This window comes from Plecotus auritus (assembly GCF_963455305.1).
Source record: "Plecotus auritus genome assembly, chromosome: 8".
Taxonomy (NCBI): Eukaryota; Metazoa; Chordata; class Mammalia; order Chiroptera; family Vespertilionidae; genus Plecotus; species Plecotus auritus.
In genome coordinates this window covers 150,294,707-150,322,621 of record NC_137782.1, presented here as the reverse complement: position 1 = coordinate 150,322,621, position 27,915 = coordinate 150,294,707, and the positions used below count along the sequence as shown (strand labels likewise).

General features: G+C 44.7%; 1 protein-coding gene across 4 annotated transcripts in view; it reads left to right on the top strand.

Annotated features, from left to right (window-relative positions):
* The window catches only part of PRKCE (protein kinase C epsilon), a 465,420-nt gene that overhangs the window by 315,795 nt on the left and 121,710 nt on the right, over positions 1-27,915 (top strand). For 2 of the 4 annotated variants that reach the window (XM_080685092.1, XM_080685091.1), the window contains 5 exons: positions 1,417-1,559; positions 2,471-2,530; positions 3,950-4,046; positions 6,977-7,176; positions 9,949-10,122. In XM_080685092.1, coding sequence (XP_080541218.1) covers positions 1,417-1,559; positions 2,471-2,530; positions 3,950-4,046; positions 6,977-7,176; positions 9,949-10,122 — 674 coding nt within the window. The remainder of the gene's footprint in view (positions 1-1,416; positions 1,560-2,470; positions 2,531-3,949; positions 4,047-6,976; positions 7,177-9,948; positions 10,123-27,915) is intronic. The other 2 variants (XM_080685093.1, XM_080685094.1) reach the window with 1 other exon arrangement.

Sequence of the window (27,915 nt, the reverse complement as noted above, 5' to 3'; positions counted from 1 at the left end):
GGAAATCCACCCCTGCCCCCGAATATTCACTATGGGAACCTGGTAAAACTCACAAAAGACCAGGTCTGCCTAGAGTTTTTGACCCTCACTTGTCCTCTCTGAGACTCCAGCAATTGGCCAATTTCAGTTCAGATTTTCCTACCACAGCACTGGTTTCCACAGAGGTTGCTGCTGGGAGTTTCTGTTCTGATTCACGTTAGTTGCCTGTCTCTCCCATTTTGGGGGCAGCACTTTGCCCTGTGACCTTACTTATCTGATAAATCCAAGAAGAGTTGTAGATTTTTCAGTTTGTTCAGCTTTTCACTTGTTAGGACAGAGTGACTACTTCCAAACGCCCTACATGCTGGACTGGAAACCAGAATAGTTTGTTTTCTCCTTTGATGTCCCAAGAACTAAGTGATATAGGTCAAATGACATTCCAGCATGGCCTTTGTTCTGTTGATATTGGATTTTAGGTTTGAAAGGTGCCTTGGAGGTCACCTCATTCAATGTCCTCTCTCTCTCTCTCTCTCTCTCTTTTTTTTTTTTTTAAATATGTATGTGTTTTTTTGTTGTTGTTGGGTTGTTTTTAGATAGAGGAAGGGAGAGGGAGAGAGAGAGAAACATCAATGAGAGAGAAATAACAACATCCATTGGCTGCCTCTTGCAGACCCCCTGCTGGGAATTGAGCTGGAAACCCTCGCATGTACTCTGACCCAGAATCTCCTCATAGTGCATGGGTCCATGCTCAAGTACTGAGCCACACTGGCCAGGCCAATATCCTCATTTCCAGATGACATCTTTTTTTAAAATATAGTTTTATTGATTTCTGAGAGGAAGGGGGGAGAGAGAGAGAGAGATTAATAATGAGAGAGAATCATTGACCAGCCTCCTTCTGCACACCCCACAATGGGGCTCAAGCCTGCAACCCGGGCATGTGCCCTGACCTGGAATTGAACTGTGACCTCCTGGTTCATAGGTTGATGCTCAACCACTGAGCCATGCTGGCTGGGCTCAGATGACATTTTAATAGGCTCTATTCAGGGCATTCCTCTCTGGGTAATATTCCCACCTTTCAACAGAGTAAAAGAATGGACTGTGTACATGTGACCCCTTTGGATTCACAATCCAAGTGAAGGTTGCTTCAGATAAACCAATTAAATTCTTCCACAGTCAGTGTTCTGTTCCCTGAAAGGAAGTGCAAATGTGACATTTATTTAATTGATAAACAGTGGTTATCTGTGTGTGATGGTTTGATGCATGATTTTAGTTACATGTGATGTGATGATGGGTGATTTTTTTTTTCTCTTTTTGTCTTTCTGCATTTTCCAAATCCCATAAAATGAACATGCAGTATTTTAACAATCAGAAAGAGAAAAAAAAGTACAGTTTTAGGCCATGAACACTGTGAAGTTTCTCTTCCGTGTCTCCTTATAGTCTGCAAGATGAACGTTCACCGACGCTGTGAGACCAACGTGGCTCCCAACTGTGGAGTGGACGCCAGAGGAATCGCCAAAGTCCTGGCAGACCTTGGCGTCACCCCAGACAAAATCACCAACAGTGGCCAGAGGAGGAAAAAGGTAACAGGCCACTCGGTGGTGTTTCTGGAGCTCTCTGTGGGCCCGCATCTCTGCGCTGGCTTCCTGGCAGTGCCTTGGAGCGAGGTTACAAGATTGCTGGGTTTGAGACACTGTACTCAAAACAGCACGTGCTTGAAAGGGGAAAAAAATAGAGGCCAGGCAGGTAACATTAACGTCTCCTCCAGTTCCAGAAGTAGGGGGAGCCCCAAGTGTTACGTTTCTCCGGGGAACCTAGAGGAAGACTTTAGAATTTCTTCTAGAAAAAACAGGCCAACTCTTGACAAGGAAATAGACGCATCTGCCTCCAGGACTGGCATGAAAGCAATGTCAGTGTTTAAACTTTGCCCCTGCTATCACCGCGATGAGGATAAAGGGATGAAGAGCTGGAGCCACATTCTTTTCTAGGGAGCAAGCCAAGATCTGTGATAGCGCCGGCACTCGGCTGCCCGGGGGACATGGTTAATGCCCCATGACATGAAACATCTGGGCTTTTCTTTGCAGACCAAAGCCCTGTCTCTGTCCATGTGACATTCTGAATGTCAGTAGACAGAGATCTGTGTGCTAAAATGTTGTTTTGGTAAGTCAGGGCCCAGGGATGCAAATACAGCGAAAGGGTACCCATAGCATTTGCTTTGAAGGCTCTGTTTATCCTTGGCTGCTAACCTGGAAGATGTCATGAGCTTTGAAAAAGTAAGTTATGACAAAATCAGAACCAAGTTAACTGGGCAGGAAATCCTGGCGGCGGGGGGTGGACAGTGGCCCTCACTGCCCAGAGTCAGGCATTCTCAGGGTTTTCCTGGAAAAGCACTTCTCGCTCTGGGTGCCTCTGTCATCCTGACCCCTAAGTGTTTCTTCTAAGTTTTGCCATAAAATACCCTCTGAAGGGCTCTGTGTTTCCCTTCTCATTTTAGAAGCTGCCCATGCCTTTTCCCTGGTGCCTCTCAGAAGAGCCTTCTCCCTTGAATGGGAAGGTGTGGATTGTTTTCATCTTCTTAAGCTGCTGCTTCTCTACCTTCCCAATCAACAAAGCTGTTTCTGCAAGAGTGGCAGAAATGAAGTCTATTTTAATGGTTGACTGTGAGATTCTGGGCTTCTGGTGGCTCTTCTCAGCTCTGTCTACCCCACTGGTTGAAACAGGACTTAAGTTATTGACCCAAGGCATTGAAATGGCAAGCAGAATGTCCGCACCCAGGAGTGCTAGGGCCCTGCTGAAGAGGCAGGATGTACAAGCCCCTAGTGATTACAAGGCTGGATACACACACACTGATGAGCTCTAGAGAGAGACATTTTCAGAAGACATGGGTTTTTGTTTTTCCTTGCTAGAAGTAAATTGAGACAATATTTATTGTCATGAAGCATTTAAGAGAAAACTCAGTACCTGCCCTCTTCCCCATATTTACATGGGCATTGTCTATCTATCTTGGATTTGGGGTAAGAAGCCAACATGGAGAAATTCAGAAAGAAGTAGAGTAGAAGACAAAGGGAGTTCAGTCCTGGTATTTTTATTGCTGCAATGCCCTGATGCAAAAGCTAGAAGTAAGCTAAGTGAACTAAGTATAAGCTTAAGTTTGTATAAGAGGATGGGAGACAAGTGCCCTTGGTCAGAAACTAAAAGGGCTTCTTTGCAGGAGAGTCAGGCTTGCTGGATTTTTTGTTCCCTTCATATTGCCCCTTGCAAGTAGTCAGTCCATTACCCAGAAAGGACCTGTGCACACAGCTGGTAGACCAAGAGGAAAAGGGAACATAAATGCTTGTGGTCTCTTAGTTCAAACCTCAGACTTTAATGGGAACTTAAAATGGATATGCCAACATTTGTGTAAAAACTAGAGTTCACTGGGAGTGTTCTTTTCAACTTTGCTAACAAATATCAGAGCATCTGAAAGTATTTACTGAGCCCTTAGTATGTGTATCATTTTGTATAAGTCACCAGGACGATACCAATACCATCCTGCAAAAAACCTATAGTCTACCTGAGCGGAGAGCCCCACATAATATATACATACAGATAGTATTAGCTAGAGCTGAACAAGACAATGAGTAAATGCCAAACTGGTGGTAAGACCGTGTCACATTGCTTTGGATAAGGTAACTTGCATCGCTTGAATAGGCGAGGGAGATTTTATGAAAGGGGGTATGCTTGAGTTTTGCTTAAAAAGGTCAGTTGTATTTGGGCAGAATAATAATTGAACAAACTGAAGTCTCTTGTTTTCTTCCCTTTAATTGGCAAAGAAAACCTTGAGACTGTGCTTTCAGACTATCAATTCAGAAGTGTCACTGCACCAGGAACCCCTTTGGTGCTGGGTAGGGGATCTTGAAGCTTTTGACCTCAGGGAAACTCGCCACCCTCGCTTCTGATGCCTCTCTCCCCTCTCCTTCTCCCCCCTCTCTAGCTCCTTGCTGGTGCCGAGTCCCCGCAGCCCGCTTCTGGAGGCTCACCCTCTGAGGAAGACCGATCCAAGTCAGCACCCACCTCCCCTTGTGACCAGGGTGAGACCCTCGGATTTGCTTCTTTACCTCTGAGCTTGGTCATCAGAAGTTCAGAGGAGCTGAGGCCTCCCTACCCAAGAATGGCCCTGCATTCCCCAAAACAGCCAGTGGCCCTGTTGACTCATTAGCGGTTCCTTCACTCTACAAGGCTGTCTTGAGGGCAAGGCACTAAATGCCTTTCTACCTTAAATCCCTTCCAGGCCTGAGTAAGAGAGGAGGAGCACGTGATGCTGTGGTTCTTTCTTTTCCCTGGTTCCAGAGTGCAGGAGAGGGAGGGCTACAGCCCCTCCTCTTACCACTGGGCCCCAGTGTCTGCCTCCAGGCCTGTCAGCGCCACTCAGTTGAGTTTGTCTTAATTCATCCTGACTCTAACCATCACACCCAAAACCTAAGATCAGGGCAAGAATAAGGGGATGGGTGGGGAGGACGTCTCCTGTCTTGGCCAGGGTGGGTGGGTGGGTGGGGATAGGACGAAGCTGGGGAAGAAACTGCAGGAAGTGGGCAGGAAGCCATCTCTGGGCCTCACTCCTCTCTAAAGCTCAGCTCAGGCTGTCTCCTTTCTCCCCATAGGGATAAGTGTAAAGTAATCAGAGGTTTCTTGTTTTGTTTTTAAATTTTTAATGTATTTTTATTGATTTCAGAGAGGAAGGGAGAGGGAGAGAGAGATAGAAACATCAGTGATGAGAGAGAATCATTGATCGACTGCCTCATGCATGCCCCAACTGGGGATCAAGCTGGCAACCTAGGCATATGCCCTTGACTGGAAATCGAACTGTGATCTCCTGGTTCATAGGTTGATGCTCAACCATGAGCCACGCTGGCCGGGCAGAGGTTTCTGATTCTGCAGGCAGAATGGTGAGGCTGAGGAGGGACTTAGACACTTCAAAACTACCCCTCTGGTGACCAGAACCAGACTGGGGAGGGAAGTACGCATCTGCAGAGCACGACTAATTATATTGCGTTAGAGTGCCTGGGTTTCTTGAAGTCCCTTTTGTAGTCATTATCCAAATTCTGTGTTCACACTAACTCTATGCTGGTGCTCCTTTACTGTCCCATGTTACAGGGTGGGAAGTGGAAGGTCAGAGACTTGTAAAGATTTGGCCAAAGGTTAGTGGTAAAGGTCAGTGGATCCACACCAGTGGTAAAGGGCGAGACCATGCCCCTCCTGGCTTAGGGACCCCACTCTCCGAGTCTGTGCCATCAAACCTGCCTCCCAGGTCATCTTATCCTGCAGATGTGACGCAGCTCTTCTTACCCAGGAGCAAATAAAACAGCTGCAGGGCAGTGTGCCAGTCCCGAGGCCACAAAATAATTGGTCTGAGTCTCTCTTTGTGCTGCTCTGCTTAACTTGCTGCGCATTTAGAGTGTGCATCAGTCCAAAAGAGGCTGAACCCATTTGTAAGGCATCTGATGATGCTCGGTGAGCTCCAGATGAGCAGGTATTATCCTGGACCAGTGTGGGTGTTTTCCTGTTTCCCTTTGAGCACTTCAAGGAGATGGGGGTCCTATGGTAAAGAGACCCTAAGTAAGAGGGTGGTGACCTATTTTCTATGTGGTTTCTACCCAGTGTGCTGCCCAGCCTTGGCAGCGTGCTGTCCAGCCTCTCAGGGCCTCTCTCTGTCCCCAGTTAATGCAGGTACCAGTATTACCCAGCAGGGACATGTACACAGATGAATGTGAAAACCCTCTTAGCAAGACATGGCATTATTATGAAACAGAAATAAGACACTGTTTCTCTTTGCTCCATTGTAAGAATGTAGACATTTTCTTCAAGCTTCAGTATTCCTAAACACCCAAGTTCTATCTTCCAAAATCCATTTAATAACTTGCCTTGGAAAATGAGACTTTTTGCTCTATGCTGAGACTAAAAGTTATATTTAGTGAAGAGTATGTGATAGGAAACTGCCGATTGGGTGGGGGGATATCGAAAGGCTCAGAAGCTCTCCCCATCCCTCCCCTTCTCAGGGGAGCCAAAGACCAGACCTACAAAAGACCCCAGGTTCCTTGAGTGAGCTGCCGTGGGCCTCAGTCTTCTGAAAGAAGCTGAAGATCTCTTTAGGTCAAGCTCCTGGCCACTCATGCCTGATTCTGATTCCCACTCGTTAGAGTCTGTGTTCCTCTTGTGTAATCCCAGTGTTACTCATGAGTGTCTTAAAATTGGATTATGCTCAAGATGCCCATATCTACAAGAGGAATGTGTATCTGGGTGAATTAATAGCTAACAATAAAGCTTCCTCAAAGAGAAAAGGTTTAAGGCTCACCCAGCGTTATCACCCCCAGGGGGTTTGCATCACAGCCTTGCGTCCCTCCAGCCTCACCATTGTGAAATTGTAGTGAGAACCCTGCCCCGTCTGAGATACATCTGCAGTATGTCCCTTTGGGGAAGCAGTGCTTTGGTTAATGATAAGCTCCTTGCTTGTTTGGTAAGTAACCTTGCATGAGATGGGTATTTAGAGTAAACCCAGCAACAAAGCCACATAAAGTCCTTTAGAAAATGAAATAATTTTATCACCAAGATTACTGTGATGACAGTTCTCAGTGAGTCGTTACTCTAATCTTCAAAGGAAACTCAAAGGTTATCCGTGGCCTTTGGAACTCTGCAAGGTTCCCGAGAAGGCTGGGATTCTTGCACTAACCAGGAACAACTGGACAGGCCACGAGCTAAAGGGACTTTCAGAGAGGTGGCCGTGGCCCAGTCTATGCTGAAGGAGTTGGTTGCTGGGCTGTGTCCTCCTCTTTGCATGCCTAGGCCCTGCTGTATGTTAAGTGCCAATAAAAGTGTGTAAATGAAGGAACATAAAGGAACGCCATACTGGATCTGTTGCTATGAAAAGCCAAAAAGAGGGTGGGGACTCATGGGGGTGAAATTCTGAGATCTGAGGGCTCGTGAGCTGTGCACTAATGCATTATCTTGTCTCCCTTGGCTCTAGAAATAAAAGAACTTGAAAACAACATCCGGAAGGCCTTGTCATTTGACAACCGAGGGGAGGAGCACAGGGCAGCAGGGTCCACCGACGGCCAGCTGGCGAGCCCTGGAGAGAACGGCGAAGTCCGGCCAGGCCAGGCCAAGCGCTTGGGCCTGGACGAGTTCAACTTCATCAAAGTGTTGGGCAAAGGCAGCTTTGGCAAGGTTTGTGGCCTGTGTGGGTAGAACTGCTGATTTTCTCTGCCCTGGGCATCTGCCCCCTCGTTTGTTTGATATAAGATGAACCTTTCAGCCTGGTCTTGTTCTATTTTCCTTCCTTATTGCATGGAAGTGGCCTGAGGCCAAGCAGATAGGAACTGGGGGATGTTGGTGTGGGCCTTTTACTTCTTTGGGATTCCGTGTAGCCTACTTGTCAAATGGGGATTGGAATCAAGTGACCTAATAGATGAGAAAGCATTTGAAAAGTTCAAATTGCTTTAAGTGTGCTTGGCATTCCATTATCAATAATGGTAACAATACTATTCTTCCCTCCTTCAGAGAGTCATCTGAAATTCTGGTTTTAATTCATTATATAGACTTTGCAAATGAACTCCAGCATGTGTGCCCTCTGTGAACTTAGGGCTCAAAACAAGTCTTAGCACATGTTACTGTGGAAGTTAACTGTTACGTAACTGACTTTTCTGGCCCTTACTAAATGCTTTGTTTAACCTCTGTTTGTGCAAGAAAATGGGAATAATCACCTCCTCTCTTGGATCAGGGTCCTTCCTCTGCCCTTGGTGCCATCCTCCCTATCCTGCTCCCCACTGTGACGGACACAGTGGTATGGAGTGTGGATGCAGAGGGTGCTCAAATACTGCATTCATGGTGATCAGCCACCATTCTGAAGGTGGGGTGCGATGGAAAAATAATTCCTGCTCATTTTAGAAAAAAAGATGGACAGCCTGGCTGGTGTGGCTCAGCGATTGAGCACTGACCTGTGAACCAGGAGGTCACCGTTTGATGTTCAGTCAGGGCACATGCCCAGGTTGCGGGCTCAGTCCTCAGTAGGTGGCATGCATGAGGCAGCTCATCAGTGATTCTCTCTCATCATTGATGTTTCTATCTCTCTCTTTCCATTCCTCTCTGAAATCAATAAAAATAATTTTTTAAAGAAAAGAGATGGACAGGCAGAGAGCCTAAGAAGCTGGTTAACATTTCAGCTATGATCTCTGCTATTCGCCTCTTCGGCTGTTCGCAAAGCCATGCCTGGGAGTGGGTGAGCGTTGTTTTTTCAGGACCTCCCGGAGTAGAGAGGCCCTGCCCTGGAGCCCAGGCACCTGCCTCTGGGACCTCCTGGGAATCACATGCCCTCACGAGTCAGGCTGTGGGTCAGGAGGCTTGCTGGGGGACAGAGCCACTCCACTCCTAGGAGAATGTCTCCGTGAGCCCCCAGGGTACAGAGCCTGGTTCCTGGCCCATCTCACCTGCCCCATCTCAGTCTGAGATCAATGCTGCAGGAAGTAACTGGATCTACTTAAATGGCAAAGGCTGAAGTAATCACATTCTTTAGAGACGGGCTTAAATAAGAAGCAGACCCCAGTCCTCTGGCCAGCATAACTCGAGGATGTGAGTAGCTTTCATTGTGAGCAAGATTCATGGGGAACGAGGAGCCTCAAAGGCCTCAGGGTTCCATATGGCGTGTGGGCAGGATGGGAACTCTGATGATTCTGAAGCATCTAGATTATTTCTTAGGAAAAATCACAGTCACAGTGAGCCAGTTTTAAAGAGTTTGCATTTTATGTGAGCAACTAAAAGTCTTCACATTAACATCCCGAATTCCCTCATTAAGCTTCTGAGTTACTGCTCTTCAGTTCTAACATTTACCCTGGAACTGTACTGAGGAGTTAGTTATTGAATGGGAGAAAGGCTTGTCACATTTGTAGGGAAATGAGTGCAAAAATATGAAATGATAAAACAAATTTAAGAAACAGAATTGTTCATTGGTTCGCTGGAGAAGGACTCACAACTCCCAGCTTTAAAGCTACAGAAGAAACCACGAAGGTAAACAAGGGCAGGTTCAACTACAAAAAGATAAATAATCCTGTTTAATAGAAAAAAGAACAGAAAATTGTAAGACACATTCAGAAAAACCTTTACAGAAAGTAAAGTGATAGTATGTTTATGGACCAAGTGCATACAAATACGTAAGAGGAAACTGACAAATAGTTCACGCAAAAGAAATTTACTTAGAAAACAAATATTTAAAAAGTTTATTGCAAGTTAAAACAGCATCGAGGTAACATTTCACACCCATTACATGAACAACATAACTTTTTAAGTGAAGCACCCAATGTTGGTAAATAACTGGGAAACTAAAACACGTCTCCTTTGCTAGTGGCACATTATATTGTATATCTTCTTTGAAAATCAGGAATATGCAAATATTTAACCCCATAATCCACTTGCACCACTTTCTATCTTGAGGACATGATCTAAAAGAAAGAAAAAAATTATATGTACAAAAATATTCTTTGCAATTTTTATATAGTACTTAATAATTACTTGTAACTCAGGTGTCTACTAGGAGGTAAAAGTTTAAATAACTTGTAATATATTTACTTGAATTATCAGACACCATGAGAAAGATGAAGACTGTGTAGAAAAATGCTTATGAAATACTGTCTGGTTAAAAAAAATTCTATGCTATATTTACCATACTCTTAAGTGCAAATATGACAAATGTATGTAAACATATGGATAATTATTTAACAGATGTGCATTGAAGTTTTCTTTACCCAGACACTGTGTTAGAGATTAAAAGTGAGTAAGTGGTAGTAGCTGTATTGGGATGGATAGTTTTTCTAGACATTTTTTAAGGCTTTGATACTATTTAAAATGATAGAAAGAAAGGAGTCTGTTTTTAAGCATTTGGTATTGACTCATGTTTCTTCTCTCCCTACGTGTATATACTGACAGGGTGGTTTTGATTGATTGCAGGTCATGTTGGCGGAGCTCAAAGGAAAAGATGAAGTATATGCTGTGAAAGTCTTAAAGAAGGACGTCATCCTTCAGGACGACGACGTGGACTGCACGATGACCGAGAAGAGGATTTTGGCTCTAGCGCGGAAACACCCGTACCTAACTCAACTCTATTGCTGCTTCCAAACCAAGGTATGCTTAGGCCGAAGCTGGTGGATCGCCATCATGGGGCAGCACTGGGGGACATATGGTATCTTAACTGTGCGATGAAAAATCTATTATAGACCCTCTACATTCTTTCTCAAAAACCTTGTAAAGTGGAATAGATTTTACCCTTGAGAAGATCAGGGTGTATTTGAAAAGCATCCTCTTTTTTAAAGGCATGGAATTTTCCATTCAAGGTTATGCTTGTGAGGGGATGAGAGAGAGCCACAGAACTCTTTGCAGATGTATCTGGACAAAGCCGAATGACTAAGCCCAGCCAACAAGTGTGGTTAGTTCTGGCTCTGCTCTAACTTATCACTGCGCAAATCACTAAAGCTCTATGTTGTTTTCAGGACAAATGAAAAAGAATAAAGGCCACCCTCACCACTCCTAGCTTGCATAATGTCATCGGAGGTAAAGGAGGTAAACAAGTGCTTGAAATGCCATAGGGCAATACAAATAAGTGGCATTTTAAATTTACCATGTAGGAACCTGGTTACCAGAAGGTGGCAGTAGAGAAACAAAGATAATCTGTAACCACATCAGGGAGTCTGACCTCTGATTGAGTTGTTTCTTATTCTGAATAAGAAAGAGAAATGCCAACATTCTTTATGAAGCTCTTATTAGGGGAAAAAAAAAAATGGTCAAAGTCTTTTAGGATGCCTTACGGATTTGTAGCTCTCGGCTTCTTGCAAAGGTGAAGGCAACCTCACCTGAAACTCTTACCTGTGCCCTCCTGGAGCCCAGACCATAAAGATGCCATCATGGCAAGACGGTTCCCTGCTCTTGGCACACTCTCACCCCCATGTCATTGTGAATGCCAATCTTTCCGCTTAGAATTCAACAGTCACTCATTGGGTCACTTGGCAGGTTTTTAGTTAATTATATCGAATCATTTCCTAGTGCCAGGTGTTGGAGATACATTGGTGAGCAAGGCAGAGACCCTGGCTTCAGGAAACTTATGTCTCTTTGGCACACTGTTTCCCAAAGAGTGTTTCTCAGAACCCTCCTCACTTGGGAAACTCTAAGAATGAAGGACTCTGTGGCACATACTTTGAAAGGCTGTAATCTTGACTTCTCTTGGAGTATCTCAATATACACTTGCTTAAGTAAGTCCCCGAGGAGACCAGCAATGACAAAAAGTTACTTTTATGTAATCTACTATTTCGTAATTATTTGATCCCCGCCATTCCAGACTGAGAACACATCTAATGGAATTTTTCTAATCCCTCTAATCCCGCAGAAGAAAGAAATATCCTCAGAAAATGTGAAAATCCCTTTTCTGAACAAGCACAGGACTTATAGTAGCTGTCCTTGTTTTTTATGTGTGTTATGAAGTGCCAGAGGTCTGTGGGTCTGTGCATTTGGGTGTATATGTACATGCACAAAGGCCCACCATGATGCTAGAGGATCAAAGTCAACTTTCTTCTTTTCTCCACTTGAGCATAATTCTAGGTTAGTGAGAAATGTGTCCAGTATTTCTTTATCTCCCACGGTGCCTGTCCGACGGCCTCACACCTTGTAGGTGTGCACTAACATCCCGGGAGGGGTCAGTCTAGCTGTGAGTCCCCTGTACCTGGTGGAGCTTGGGGAGTCCCTGTGGAGGAGCAGCTGCCCTGCACCCCTTGGTGAATGCGTGGGGGCATGAGCATGGTGTCTTCAGTGCCAGCGGTGTTCTCCTGGTGCATTTCAGAACATCAAGGCTGTCTTCCTCATCGTGAGGCAGCTTTGTGAGCATAAAATGGTGGTGAATGACACCATGGGTTTCCTTTATGGGAAAACAATAACCAAACTGACATGCAGATTGAGGCTGGGAGTGAGGCTGGGGAGAGGAGAGTCTTTCCTCTGTGGTTCAGAGATTTACTATTTCTCAGGCCACTGTCCAGCAGCCACAGTTACGGGAGCAACTTTGTCCTGTGCCACCACTAGTCAGTAGAACACAACACGCCTCACTCTACAGATGTCTGTGCATCTGATTTTCCTAAAGGGAATCATATTTATCTTCACCAAAGGACCTTCACTTACTAATGAAAGGAATGCTCTGAAGAGTCATTTTATAAACCTCCAACTGAGCTTTTAGAAAATGTGACCAGTAGTCATGGTTTTAATGAATAGCTGTTATGCACCTGACTCTGAGTTCGGTGTTAGATGTGGGGTTTTCAGCAAAAAAGAAGATGATTCTCAAGTAGATGGGTTTATTAAATAAGGAACAGGAGGTATCTATTTTTCATAAGCAAGCAGAGCAGCAAACAGCATTGCATAGTTACATTCTGGGTGGGGTGTTCAAACCAGGAGGACTCGGAGGAGAGGGTGCTGGTTAGTGTCTAGGGAGGGGAAGGAGCTCAAGCCAGGCTTTGCAGAGTGGGGAGAATTGGGGTGGGAATGGGAGCTGGGTTAAGTGGCCATTGTTGGGTCCTGCTTTAGTTTCACTTTTTCTGAAAAGAAAGGACCATTCCTCTGAGCCACCCCGAATTGGTTTCAACCAGGACTTTGTACGTGATTAAGGAGCACAAGACCCGATTGCAATCCTAGTAAGATGTCTTGCCTTCTTGTTTAATTTAGACACACAGAGCATCGATAGTGTTAGGTCAGGTTTAATTATTTTAAGGCGAGCCTTTATTTTTCAGTTTGTAGGACCAAAACAGCCCCTATGGAAACATTCCAGAGAGATCGCACACGGCTTCTGGTTATTACATAGGTTGCTGGCGGCACTGACAATGTGTGAGATGCGGGTACCAGGTCTGGTAGGATGACTGATGGCAATGATTGTGCAAACCCATTGGCATCATTCATGAACTCAGGTAAGGTTAGTTCTGGTCACTATAGGCCATTGAATGACCAAGTTATAATTAAAGAGGGATTTGGCCTTTTTTGTATACCAAGCCCACTTGCCCTTGGCTCATTGCACACTGATCATCCTCCGTGGGATCTGGATGGGAAAAGGCCAATGGAATGGTAGCTCTCCAGGGCCAGTGAGAAAAGGCAGACAAAGTGGTAAATTATGAGAACAACATTAATTTTAATCAAATTTAAACTGGTGTTTGACTTGAGTTCCCTCTATGCTGTGTGCTCTTTGGGATGCTAGAATAAATGGAAACAGCTAGGGAACGCTGCAAAATTGTATTTAATTAACTGTCAAATATATTGGATTAAAAGAAACTAAGGGACTTCTGACTCCAGCCAAGATGGAGCAGCCTCATTTCTCTCAGGTTCTCTATCTTACAATTAATAAACCCTGGGCATAATTCTTATTTAATAAAGGCATATGCTCATCAAGACAGATATAGCCATAAAGAATTACAAAAATTATACTACCTGTTGATGTGCATGAGAAACTAAGATTTTCATGTTTAACATTGCCAGATGATTTAATAGTGTTAAATTAGTAGCATGCTTAATATTTTTATACATACACATACACATAATAATTGGTTTTTGGTTAGAAAAAAAAAGTCTTGCCTGTAATTATTTCAATGAATGTACATGTATTTATTGAGCATATGTTACATGTCAGACACTGTTAGATTCTGGGGCTACAACACTCAAAAGCTATTGACTCTAAACTCATGGAGGTTACTACTAGTGGGAGAAAGACACACGGAGTGATATTCTATAGCACGGTAGCTCTTCTGATGGAGCCAGTTAGGTGATTCCTTTGAAGCTCTGCAGAAGGTATTTTGGAAGGCTTCCTGGAAGAGGTGGAATCTAACCTGGACCATGAAGTATGAGTAGCATTTGAAAGAGGATAAAGGCAAAGAGATGGCTGATAAGACCTATAATTTATCCCCAAATATCATTTTCATTATTATTTTTCCAAAGCTAGAACCCTCAAGCATTCTGTGTCCTGCTTCCTTTTAGGAAATGACAATGGCTAAACAACAAGGAAAGAGAGGAGGCAGGGGAGGGTATTTGCAAAATAGGGAAATTCCTGCATCTGCAAGATCAGATACTGGTTGGTAGAGAGGAGAGGGTAATACTGTGAGCCTGCTTCATTGGGCAGGGCACTTAGCTAGGCTCTGAAAGTTATGAGCATGGTGAATCAGGCCGTAGGGGGAGGAGCAACTTCAGGAATTGCTCCTTCTGGGCTCCCATTTTCCTAGGGATAGGAAAGCCTCTGAGTGGTAAGTTTACTTTGTTTTTGTTTTTATAGTTACAGGAAATAAAATTCTCAGGCATTTTTAGATTCTGTGTATGATCCCCATTGTGAATCATCATCTTCCAACTGGATCCCACAAACTCTGACTTGAATAAGTTCATCCATGACTTTTCTTCTTTCTCTCTCTCTAATTGACCCTATCCACCACTCTTTGGCATTTCCTGCCAGGCCTGGGAAGCCAGCTCAGGGAGGGCTTTGCCTATGTGAGCCTCTGCTCAGGAAACTGAGGGTGAGCTCCTGAAGAATCGCCCTGGGGCAGCCTCCCTCACTGCCCTGGGGAAATGTAGGATGGAAAAATCCTTAAAAAGCAGCTGGAGACATTTTTAAAATGAGTTTTAGTTATCAGTATGAGCTTAAAATTCAATAGTTACTTATTTGGTCATTTGTCAGATTTTTAGTTAATTATACTAGGGGCCTGGTGCACGAAATTCATGCACAGATAGGGTCCCTAGGCCTAGCCAGCAATCAGGGCTGATCTGTGAGGTGACCGGCAGGGTGATCGGGGGAGGGGGAGCCCCCTGCTGGCACCTGCCTTGGCCGGCCTGGAGCCGCCCACTCATGGGCCCTGCCCCCACCCCCTGTTGCTGTCAGTCACCTCCTTCTTGGCCTGGGGCCTGCAGGCTCAGGGCAGCTCCTGCGTTGAGCGTCTGCCCTCTGGTGGTCAGTGCGCATCATAGCGACCAGTCATTCCACAGGTTGTTCTGCCCTTTGTTCGACTTGCATATTAGGCTTTTATTATATAGGATTATATTGGGGTAAGAACTGCTGAGGTGTGTTGACAATTCAGGGAAAACTTATAGTTTCAGGGAACTCTGATGTGTATTTTGAGCATTGACTCTGAAGAACAGCAAACATGAAAGCAAAAAAAAGTAAAAAAATTAGGCCTTTGGTAGATTTTTGTTAAAAAAAAAAAAAAGAGTTGATTATGTCATGTTAAATCTATAAGAACCAGGAAAGTAATTGAATGAACTGGGGTCTTTTTCCTGCAGTAGCATGAAGTCTGGGGGGCTGGAGGGGTTCTGTTGGATTTGATGAATGCCTCATAAGGGTGGATTGAGGTGTTCAACACCAAGACTTGGTCTGTGGGTCAAATAGCCACCTGGGAATCAATATGATTGCCAATAAAAGATTTCAAACCGAGATAGCCTCGATAATTTTTCACAGATATCAGTGAAATGAGCTCTGTGGTAGAGCTTGGCATTGGCAGACTCAGTTGTCAGTGATCAGTCTCCAGCACACTCTGTCTCCTTAGACCTGAAAATCATTCCTGCCTGAGCATGCGGGCTGATCAGCAGCGCCATTTCTTTTCATCAGCCAACAAAGATCTTCAGTGAGGGTCTACAGTGTGCAGATCACTGCAGGGCATGACCAGACTTCTGTGCTGGGGCCTCTGTCAAATTCGTGGGGTTATAAACTTGATTCACTTGAGGACCTGCTCTAAGGGCTATGAGGACTGGTGAGGAATGAGAGAGAGTGGGGGTTGAAGGCTGTCTATGTGCAGACAGGTCAGGGGTGTCCATGTCAGTCATGCTTTTCATAAGCAAGCCTTCATGGAGGAGGAGGAGCAGGTCTGGAAGCATTTGTGTGATGAAACAAAAGGTTGTAAAGTTATTTAATGCTCACATGCCCCCAAGGCAGAGAGGTCTACCTGTTAGCTCTTAATCTGCTGCCTTATGTATCTTCTTTGCCTCTAAGGAAACCTTGCATTTGAATAGGACCCTTGCTTTTAAAAATGCCTTTACATAATCAGCCATCCTCCCCTTTTCTTAATGATGTCTCTGTGAGGCAAGGACATGGCTTCCCTTCAGGGATGGGAAAACAGGCCCAGCTAGGTCTCACAACCTGTTTGCAACAGCACCGGGGTTGGAATCCAGGTTCCCCAACAGGGCATTATTTTGTCTCCAACCCCTCCTTCCTGTCCAAATTCTCTACTTTACATATCCTCACCTCCAAGTCCCCTCTCCCCAGTTCCATTTGCTGTCACATACCTGAGAAAGGGTCTGGTTCACTTGCACTCAATGAGATTGGAATTTAAAAACATAATGCCCATATAAGCTGGTAAGAGCAGCAGAGTCTGTCAGCTTGTTTCTAGAAATGTTTCTGTTTTCTGTGAGAACAAGAGAGAAGAGAAGAGAAAGGGGCATGGGCACAGAACTTACATGCAACTTGGGCTGGATGAGAGGAGACCCTTACACCTGTCCATTCAGCCATCGTTTATGGAGCACCTACTATGTACCATGCCATGGGCATCATGGCGCGCGACGTGCTGCCTGCGAGGGATTTAGTGGTGAACAAGGTAGTAGTTCCTGGCCTCACACGTTCCCGGAACTCGTTGCTTTGTCCTTCTTCAAAAACTGTTGGCCTTGGCTTTTAAAAAATAATCCTATGTAATGTTTTATCACAAAGAATATTTTTCATTGTAAAAAGATTTGGAAAGTTCAGAAAGGACAATAAGAATGATTCTCTAATGACTATTACCATTTTGATGTGTATAATTCCAGTTCAAAACACATATCTGTTCACACATACACTTATTAATGAAATGGGTGCCATACTCCACTAGGAAACCAAGTGATATATGTATATTGTAACTGCATTCGTTTTCTCTTAATATTCTTCAACCAAACGATTTCTAAGTTTCTACACCATTCAAGGGCTGCTCGTAGAGAAAGCCTGCATTTGGGGGGTTGCAGGTCACCAATGAACCCCCGCTTCCCGTGCAGCTGATGTTGGCCCTAAGGGAACCGGCATGCACTGCCCGGTGTTGCCCAGAGATGGCATCTGCCTCTGCCGTTCTCTTTATATTTCTCTCCCTATAACATAAACTACTTGAGGACAATTTGTAAAGAATCTGACATCAACGTATTTCATAGGTCAGTCATAGGAACGAGATTTAAATTCCTTTGACATTATATTCATTTGTCTATGTGTTCCTCTGGTAGATGTTTTTTCACCAGTAAGGGGTATAGTTTCCCATTCTCCTAAACCCGTGGTTGGCAAACTGCGGTTCGCGAGCCACATGCGGCTCTTTGGCCCCTTGAGTGTGTCTCTTCCACAAAATACCACTGCCTGGGCGAGTCTATTTTGAAGAAGTGGCGTTAGAAGAAGTTTAAGTTTAAAAAATTTGGCTCTCAAAAGAAATTTCAATCGTTGTACTGTTGATATTTGGCTCTGTTGACTAATGAGTTTGCCGACCGCCGTCCTAAACTATTTGCTTATTCTTCTAAGCTGTAGTTTTTGAATTAGGTTTTGTGGAGGTGCCTTAGGAGCCCGCCTTAGCACGTGTGTGCCCATGCACACACTCCTGGACACACAGGCCCCGCGTGTGCTGTGGCGGGAGGATCTCCATGCTCCTCATTCTTCTCTTCAAAGAAATTCCACTTTCAGCTGCTTTGCATATTATTATTCCAAGTAGAATGTCATTTGAAGAAAGAATTTCATTTTGAAAAAGAAAAGAAAAAAGGTTTAAAACCACTGCAACTTCTGCTGAGAGTTTGGAGTAAGTCTTGATGCTTTTTAACTATCCACATGTAACCAGATGTGTATAAGCTGGCATCATTTCCTGAAGGTTTCCATTACAAATGCCCATCCATTATGAATATGGCCATGTCCCTGAGACTTGAGTAGAGAGGGAATTTTGGAAGCAGATTCGAAACATACATCTCTGGCTTCTCTGGGAGTGCTGTCTCTCACTTGGTTGGATCACTCATAGATGTATCTGTCGGACACAATCCTTAAAAGCCATGTGCTTAAACCACTTTGTCTCACTGAAGAAGGTTTTCCATCCTAGAAAGAGAGCGAGATTGAGAGCGAGAGAGAGAGAAAGAGAGCATGTAACTGGGATATGACACCTCGCCGGTAATGAGTGTGAGAATCTGCTCTGTGCCAGAACCTTGTTAGGTGCCTTTGGGAGATAACAGGGACTGGGACTCCTGTGTTCAAGGAGAGGTGACAATATATATCACACAGTCACTTCGACTAAAGGTACCATGTGGGAGAGACTTAGCGAGCATCTATTATGTGGCAAGCCTTGTGCAAGAACTCATTTCATAAGTCTTACTTACACCAGTCCCATGGGGTATAGATATTGCCATTTCCCTGGGCAGGTAAAGAAACTGAGGCTCAGGGAGGCTTAACAACTGGGCCAGGGTCACACAGATAGTTTCGTGATAGAGCTGGGATTCAGACCAGCGATTCCCACCCTTGCCTCCTGTGGGAGAGAAGGACCACCATGGAGGAGGAATGTGCTCTGAGGGGGAGTCCCTGGGTGAAGGGTGAGGAGTAGGGCACAACAAGTTTCAAGGAGGGAGGAGTTTGCAGGAAGAAACCCCTAATTTAAAGAGAGTTATGACATGGCTGCTGAAACAACAGGCTCCCACTGGCAGAGCGTGAGAAAGACAACCCTCATGAGGAGCTGCGGGCTACGCTGCGGGGTTCATACACGGCCCGACAAGGGGTTTGGCCTGATTCTGCAAGTAAAGGGTTCCTTGGAGGTGTTCCAGGAAGTGATGACACAGCACAGAGTGGCAGCTCTATGTGGTGTGGACTGAAGGGGAAAAAAGAAAGCAGAGCTGCTGGTGAGGAAGCTGTTTCAGGAACTCATAAGTCCAGAGGCAGTGGAACACCTGAAGGCAGAGCCGCATCGGGGAAGGCGGTCTGCTTGCGAAGAAGGTACAGCGCTCCGCTTAATCCTCTAGAAAATATTGACTGCGTAACCCTGGACTGAGAAGAAACAAAAACTCAGATTGCTGCTAGTTGGGTTATGACCTATACACTTCTAGGGTGTCCACTGCCCACAGTTCAATGGGTGCATAATGATCAAGTTGAAATAAAAAATTTCATTTTGAAATCTAAAACCAGAGGTCCAAGTTACCTAACCCTTTCACCAAACAAAGCCAGTTTCCTCATTGGTTGACGTCAGACCTCTCAATGCCATCTATTGGATTTCAGGATTTACCTTTTTTTTTTTAAGTGTTTATTTTTAGATGCATGCTGAATTTTGATAGGGGCCGATATTGTTTTACACACAGGGCATTTTGTAGAGAAGCTTCAACCCAGTCTGCTGAGATCATTCAGCTTAAGCAGAGGGTATTTCTCATATCACCTGGACTTTTGTTCCAGTGGCCTCAGGTGCTTCAGATACCCCTGCTGGCCCTTCATGCTTCGCCTTTGCAGATCTTGCCAGGTGGTGGGTGCAGCCCATTTGGCTCCTTGTGTTCCTGGGCGCCATATTGATTTGTGGTTAACACAGGATGCAGGAGAGAGGGCATCATGAGTCAAGGAACTGTGTTTCTGGCCCTGGCTTCTGCCACTGATGCCTGCTGTGAGAGGATTGTCTGGGCATTGATTTCTTCACTCGTGCTAAAAGGTGGGGGAGAACACAGAGAGGGGTCTTGGTCTATGTGGCTCTAAATCTGATCCTAAAGATCTGTGGAAATGCAGCTCCTGGGAACCACCGAGGGGCCATCACAGACTTGTTTCTGATGCATGAGCAAACAGTATTTCTGTCTGGCATCCCTTTTTCCAAGCTCAGCTCAGTAAATGTTCCTATCTTGACAAAAGCCTTTCTGTCCACAAGGCTGGTGTTCTACATCAGGGTTCCAAATTCAGACACCTTCAGTGGTCTGGCAGGAGGTATTCTGGTTGTCTTATTAAAGTGCACTAGCTGGGCTAGTATCCCCCTTCCATTTCAGGGTCATCCTTGGCTCAATGATAATGATAAGAGCAGGCATATACTAGGTGTACCGGTTAATAATGCGGGTTTTGTAATCAAAGAAAACATTATAATTTCAAGAGAAACATCAAAAGTGCTTTATTCAAAGTAATGTTCATTGCTAGCTACACATTTCCCCCATCTTAGGTAATTTGTGGATACAATCCCAATAGAACTTTCCTTGTTTTGAGGCAAACCATTCAGAGACCCAATTTTCCACTTCTTCGTACGTTTTGAAGTGCTGCTCAGAAAGTGTGTGTGCCATCGATAGGAACAAGTGGTAATCTGAAGGAGCATGGTCTGGTGAATACAGCGGGTGGGTTAATACTTCCCAGGCAAGATCTTTTAAAGTGTCTTTAACTGGTTTTGAAGTGTGTGATGGTGCGTCATCATGAAGCAAAATTACTTTGCCGTGTCTTCTGGCACACGATCAAAATGTGGTTCAAATTGATTATTTGTTGTCGGTAGCGATCAGTATTAACAGTTTCACCTGATTTTAGAAGCTCATAATACACCACACCTTCCTGATCCCACCAAACGCCGAGCATTGTCTTGTTTCCGAAGCGATTTGGCCTGCAGTCGATGTTGATGGTTGACCTGGATCAACCCATGATTTTGTGCGTTTGGGATTCTCAAAGTAAATCCACTTTTCATCGCCAGTCACAATTCGATACAAAAAAGACTTCCTTTCGTGCCATTGAAGCAACATTTTACTGATGACTTTTCGGTTTTCCATTTGTCTTTTGTTCAGTTGATGTGGCACACATTTTCCTTCCTTTAAAATCTTTCCCATTGCTTGTAAACGATCAGAAATTGTTTGCTGAGCAACATTTAATCTTTCTGCAAGTTGTTTTTGACATGCATCTTCATCCAATAATGCTTGTAATTGTTGGTCTTCAAACTTTTTCAGTTGACCTGGATGTTCTTTGTCTTTCACATCGAAATCATCACTTTTAAAGCGTTTAAACCAGCATTCACAAGTACCTTGAGATGGAGCATGTTCACCATAAGCTTCCCGAAGTATTCAGCAGCACTTTTCTTCAAAATAAAATAATGAATTAAAACTTTCTGCAAATGCTCTTTTTTGGGCATGAAATTCAACATTTTTAAGCATAAAAATATCTATGATGTTAACACTTTCAGAAAATTTGACATATGAAGTTTTGAAGCTTGCTGTCAATACAACAAAATAGCATACATATCAAATCATATATATATCAACATACGTGTAACTCCATCTACTGAAAAAAATCCGCATTATTAACTGGTACACCTAGTATATAGTACTCATTATATGCCAGGTGTAATTTTAAGCATGTTACACATACTAACTCCTTTAATCTTCACATCAGCCATCTGATCATTATCCCCAAAGAGAGGTCACACATCTAGAAGGGGTAGATCCTAGATTCAATCCCAGGTACAGTAATCCTTCCTTTATCTTCAGAGGATATATCCCAACACCCTCAGTGGATGCCTGAAACCACAGGTAATATGAACCCTATATATACTATGTTTTTTCCTATATGTACATACCTGTGATAAATTTACAAATTTGGCACAGTAAGAGATTAACAACAAATAGAACAATTTTAATAATATCTATACAAATAAAAGCCTAAACGACCGAACGACCAGTCGCTATGACGCGCACTAACCATCAGAGGACAGCCGCTCAATGCAGGGACTGCCCCCTGGTGGTCAGTGCACTCCCACTGCCAACCTCCTGCAGCTGGCCAACCTCCTGCAGCTGGCCAACCTCTCACAGTCCCTCCCCACAGCCAGCCTGCCTGATCGGGCCTGGGCAGAAGGCCCCGATCGCTGGCCAGGCTGAGGGACCCTGCCCGTGCACGAATTCGTGCACTGGGCCTCTAGTACTGTAATAAAGTTAAATGAATGTGGTTTCTCCCTCTCGCAAAGTATCTTATTGCACTGTGTTCATGCTTCTTGTGATGATGTGAGATGATAAGGTGCCAAGGTGATGAGGTGAATGAAGTGAGGTGAGTGACATAGGCATTGTGACATAGCATTAGGCCACTATAAAGGTTACACAAATGCAAGCACTGGGATTCTGCAACAGTCCGATAACCAGAGCAAGCTACTAAGTGACTAACGTTTGGGCAGTGTCTATAGTATGGATACTCTAGCCAGTGGTCGGCAAACTGCAGCTCGCAAGGCACATGCGGCTCTTTGGTCCCTTGAGTGTGGCTCTTCACAAAATACCACGTGCAGGCGCGCATGTACAGTGTGATTGAAACTTCGTGGCCCATGCGCAGAAGTCAGTTTTCGGCTCTCAAAAGAAATTTCAATCGTTCTACTGTTGATATTTGGCTCTGTTGACTAATGAGTTTGCCGACCACTGCTCTAGGCAAAGGGATGATTCATGTCTTGCAGAGTGGGAAGGCATCAGGCTTTATCATGCTACTCAGAATGGTGCGCAGTTGAAAACTTAGGAATTTTTTAGTTCTGGAATTTTCCTTTTAAAATTTTCAGCCTGCGGTTGATGACAAGTCGCTGAAACCCCTGATAGTGAAATCGTGGATGAGGGGTGGGAGGGGCTACTCTAGTTGGTTTCAAGAAACTTCCTTTTGTCTGATGATTGGGAGAGATTAAGCTCTTGAGGACAGTGAACTCGTAAGAGACCAGGGTGTATATAAAATGGTAGTTGGTTAATTTGTGTTTGGTGGGTGACCAGACCACTTATGTCTGTTACCCAGGGCACCCTGGAATAACTCTTTGGGGGTAATATTTTAGGCAATCTGAATTGTATCAGGAAAGTAATAGAAGGAAAAACAGCCCCTCTCCTTCCCGTTACAGGAACTTTTTTGGCAGAGGCAATAAGAAGTCGAAACATCCACTTTTGACCCCACCAGAGCATTTTATTTTCACCTTGACATTCCAGGGAAAGTGCAGGAAGGACCTCTGTGGTGTGGCAGGAGATACCCATTAACTTCTCTGTTGGGTCAATGTGATATTCACTTGTGATTCATCAGCAGTATGTAATCCATTTTATTGGGAACGCGTGTGCAGGGTGCTAGGGAACTCAGCTCCTTATCCCGCTCTGGCTCTGAGGCTTGGTTTGGGCCTCATGGTGGCAGTAGGGTTTGTGGCCTCCCTTAGTCCTTTGATAGCAGTATGGGATGGGGGTGCAGTACAGTATGAATTAGAGGGTGGGAGTGGTGGGGAAAATGATGTCTTTGTTCTCACTGTTTCTCCCATCATTTATCTAACCCATGCCCATTTTGTTTTGTTCAGGGAATAGCCTAAATCCAGCCTCCTTTATCAAGCCCTAATTTATGAAGAGTTTCTAGATTCACCAATATTAACACCAAATAAAACACAATGCCATTAAAGTAGAAATTCTTCCTTAGTCTAAAGCACCCAGAGTTTTGCTCCTTTGGGGGACTTGACTAGAGATATGGGAAGTATTTCTTAATGTGGTGACTTGGAAGTGCACTTCACAAAGAAGTAGGTGCACTAGGAGAAAACTTGAAAATAAAACCCGACCTTTAAAAGTAAATAAATTTAGGTGTGATTGCTCACCTAACAAAAGCCAACGCTTATAAAATATTTACAGATGAATTCACTAGGAAGCACCTTAGGCTGGCAAGATCCACTTGGATTGCTGGAAGGAGTGGCTGACCTGTAGTGGGGTTCGGCAGAGTAGCCGAAATGCGAGGCGTTCAACTCAGCAGCAACGGAGGAGCCATACCAGGGAAGGGAGGGGAAGATACCTGGAACGTACCATCAGTCAGGGAGGAAGGGTTCTGCTTTAGTATATATTAGACAGTCAGTATTTTTTCAAGACCTGGTATGCCTTCAGCTCAGTACCAGGTATGCTAGGGATAGAAAAGGCACAATCCTTGTCCAAAGAATGTCTAGTCTATGTAGGGAGGGAAGACTAGCACAGGTGAACCAGAGAATGAAGCATGATTCTGTGCAAAAATGAGCGGAACAGAAATTATCTTAGAGGGTTAGAGAAAGACAAGATTGAGGGCTTGAGTAGTAGGCATGCATCTACAAATTGGAGGAACCCTCTCCGCTGGCATATGAAGGACTTGGTCACAGGAGTAAGAACCATGCGTGGTGAGCACGTGGGATTGGCTCTGTGCAATCATAACATTGTGTTCAAAGGAACAAACCCTTGAGACAGATGTAGATGTTAATGTCGTTCAGATCCTCCCATCCAGCTGCCTGGCCCACTGTTGATCTCTGTAGCTTTAAATCGCATTCCTCAGCTTATCGCCATGGGAACTGAAGAGAGCCTGTTGTCCTGGGCACTGGGTAGACACAGGAAGTCAATATCTTGTGGATGCCACAGGCTGAAACAAATGGGGTCCTTCCAAAAACTTTAAGTGATAGATGCTTCCACCTCAAAAACTGTGTGATTCCTGGGCCTCTGTATCCCAAGAAGGGTGGGTTCTGTTCAGCTCTTTGAGCTACTTGCCAATTCGTGAATCTTGATGGCTCAATCTTTAGCATAAAATGCAGGCATTCAGATGCTCCTTCCTCCGCTGTAGGAAATGGTATGAACAGTTTGCGGGATTGTGAGAGTAAAAAGCCCATTTGATCCAAATAGGCATTTTTGTGGGAGGGGAAAAGTGTAAGTTTAGAGGGTTGGTGTTGTTGTGTTGTTGTTTTTTTTCAATCTATACTAATTGTTCAAAGGTTAAGGTAAATCCCAATTTTATACTAAGGGACATTTAGACTGCATAGGTAAAGAAGGAAAAAAATAGGAAGGAGTATGAGCAGTTGGGCAAAGTGAGAAACATAGAAGACTGTGCAAAAATATTTATATCGGGATGCTTGGGCTCTGGCTAGGTGGCTTAGTTGGCTGGAGCATTGTCCCATATATCAAAGGAAGGTGACAGGTTTGGTTCCTGGTCAGGGCACATACCCAGCTTTCGGGTTCAATCCCTGGTTGGGAAGCGTATGGGAGGTAACTGATCGATGATTCTCCCTCTCTTTCCCTTCCTATTTCTGGAATAAATTAAAAAAAAAAAAAAAGAATACGAACCTCTTTTTGGAAGACTGTATAATTTGGAAGGTTTGAATGTATCTCTTTGATCTTTAAATCTACCAAAAAGTTGTCACTTTAATGTAAGGAAATGGTATTTGAATTGAAAAGGTGAGGAACTGACCACAGCTTACCTAAATGTGGCAGTTTGCATCCACGGGAACAGAATGAATCAGTTCAATTCCTGTGTCATGACATTTTAAGGAGAATGCTTGAGGGACTTTTTAAAAGGACATTTTTAAAAGAGAAAGTGATACGCCCTTAAGAACTGAGACTTGAGCCTTTCTAAGAACTGGTGATTAAATAGGGAGAGACACAGATAAAAGTACCAGAAAGATACATGCAGCAATATATTGTTTAGAGATAAACACGTTGGTGATGAAACTAAAAAGAAAAACAGGGCAGGGATTACCGGGAAAGTCCATATGATGATTATCCCTACCCTGGGTGGGGATGGAGCGAGGGAGGGGAGGGAATGCAAGGAGAGTGGTTTAAAGGAGCATCTGAGGTCCAGCAATCATCTCTTATCTGTCCAGATACGTCATGGCTAACAGGGAGTTTGCTTTATTGGATTATTCTTTAAAATATGTATGTATGTGTTATATATATTCTTCTGTAGGTGTGCTTTCTAACAAAAGAGGAGAGAGAACAAGACCACGAAGGTACCCAAGCTGCCACGGATATATATTGGCATTTTAAATAATGATGCCCCTCAAAAACAGTTCTCACTGTAGTAACCTCTGCGCTGGAGGATGGCATCTGCATATCATTATTGTGCCACGAAAGTCCTGCTTTTCCTGTTGTCTTTGGCAGTGAGGTCTGACTCAAGGACAGGAAATGTGGCAACTGGTCACATGGTCCTTTAGCTGGGAAGATAAAGCATAGTCCCCATCTCCTGACCCAAGGCCAAGGCCAGGCTGGGGCTGAGCTCAAGGTGTTATCCACAGGAGAGCTGGTCTGCCCCCCACCCCCTGGCCTGGGGCCTCCCTTTCACAGGTTGAGGACTCTTAGGGAGTAACCCAGCCCAGCCTTCCTCTTTCAGCCTGCATTCTTATCAGGGGAGAAATCTTCCCTACTTTCCTCCACTTTGGTGCTGCCCAACATTTTTTAAGCCATGTTTTATAGCCGAGATGCAGTAGTCAAACATTTCATTTGGCAATTTATATTATGAAAACCGTAGACATCCTTCCATTTTCCACCTCCAAAATTATGGGTTAATTCTGCTTTTAGGCTGTATGTGTACCTGCATGTCCTTTTGAGATTCTGACAGCTAGCCTCTGTCGGGGACAAGTCCCTGCCTGTGCCGCCCACCCCAGACTCACTGCCCGTGGAAAACAGCCTTCCTTGCTGCCATCACCAGCAGCAGTTTATAGAGCTTTCTCTATAAGCCAAAAATAATAGCGGCGGACATTTTTTACAGCACTTTGCATACATTTAAAAGCTCTTTACATATGTCAATTAACATAACCCTTGCCAGTGCTGGATGAGGTGGGTCTCCCAGACAAGGAGAGGCCGAATGCCTCCCAAATGCCTTCCCGTGTCACACAGCTAGGGAGCAGTGGAACTGAGATTTGAGCCCCGGCATCTCTCCGAACTTTGTCCCAGTGCTCACCCTCACCCTGCTGTGCTGCCTCAGAAAACATGCCCACACCCTGACAGGTGTGGTTGACACTGACCACACCTCTTATTATTCTCCCATTTTAGGGGTGAGCATGCTGAGTTTCGGAATTTCATCTCACGAAGGGTTGAGGAGAGGGAGCCCTGAAAGTGGCTTTGGGATGGGACCAATAAAGATCTCATCAGTTCCTGACTTCTTTATCCCCCTCTTCACGCCACCCCCTCCCGAACCCACCCCCATGGGATGGAAACTCCTCCTCCCAGGGTGTTTGGCTCCTGGAGCTAGAGCGTGGGCGAGCCTGGACACGTATTGCTAATTGCTTAAACATCATGGAAAGGAGGGTGTCTTATGTTTTTTTTGTGTGTGTGTGTTTTGTTTTGTTTTGTTTTTTTGTGGGAAAGCTGTTCATACAATGCTGGCCGACTCCTGAGCTTTAAAGTAAACAACTACATCATTTTGTACAGAGAGAGTCCAGAAAAAGGAAACTAAGAAAATATCACCCTCCTCCAGCTCTCTCTCTCTCTCTCTCTCTCTCTCTCTCTCTCTCTCTCTCTCTCTCTCTCTCTCTCTCATAGAAGTGGAGGAAATGATGTTTAGCAGGATTTGCTGGGGTCCTTGTAACAGAAGGCTCCATGCACCCCCTTCTCAAGTTGCCTCTCTGAGTGAATGTTTCCTGTACCGCGCTTTCTCCTCGCTGCCCTCGCTGTGATATAAGGAGGAAAGTCCACCTGCAAAACATGGCTAGAGATTCTGTAAACCTGTTAGCAAGTTCAGCTACTTCTTCTCCGGGGGTGGTGAAAAGTCCTCACTTGCAGAGCTGCAGAGGGGCTGAGCAGGGAGGGTGACCAGGCTGACAGCGCTCCGTGGTCCTCACATTCTGGGGTGCAACGTGTCGCTGTGGTCTGAGAACCCACACAGTGTTCTAGGCATCTCCCTTTCACCTGGGGAAGGCACACTGGAGAACCTTCCAGATGAGAATACACTCAGAGACACAGCCAACTTGCTGAGAGAACACCAGTACCCCACCCATAAACCTCCTCGCCTAACACCTGCATCCCTTCAACCCGCACCAGGGGCCTTCTTGGCAGCCTCCTCAGACGTAAGCTTGTCTTGTCATCTCATAATTCCCCAGCGGTATTTGGCCATGAGGGCTTACAGAGTGGGAGAGACAAGAAGGGCAGAAGCAGTGATCATCAGAGTCCCCCTCGGGCTTTCCCAACCATGCCTCCACCCCCAGGATTCTAAGTGCTGTCCCTTCTCCCCCATCAGTGTTACTT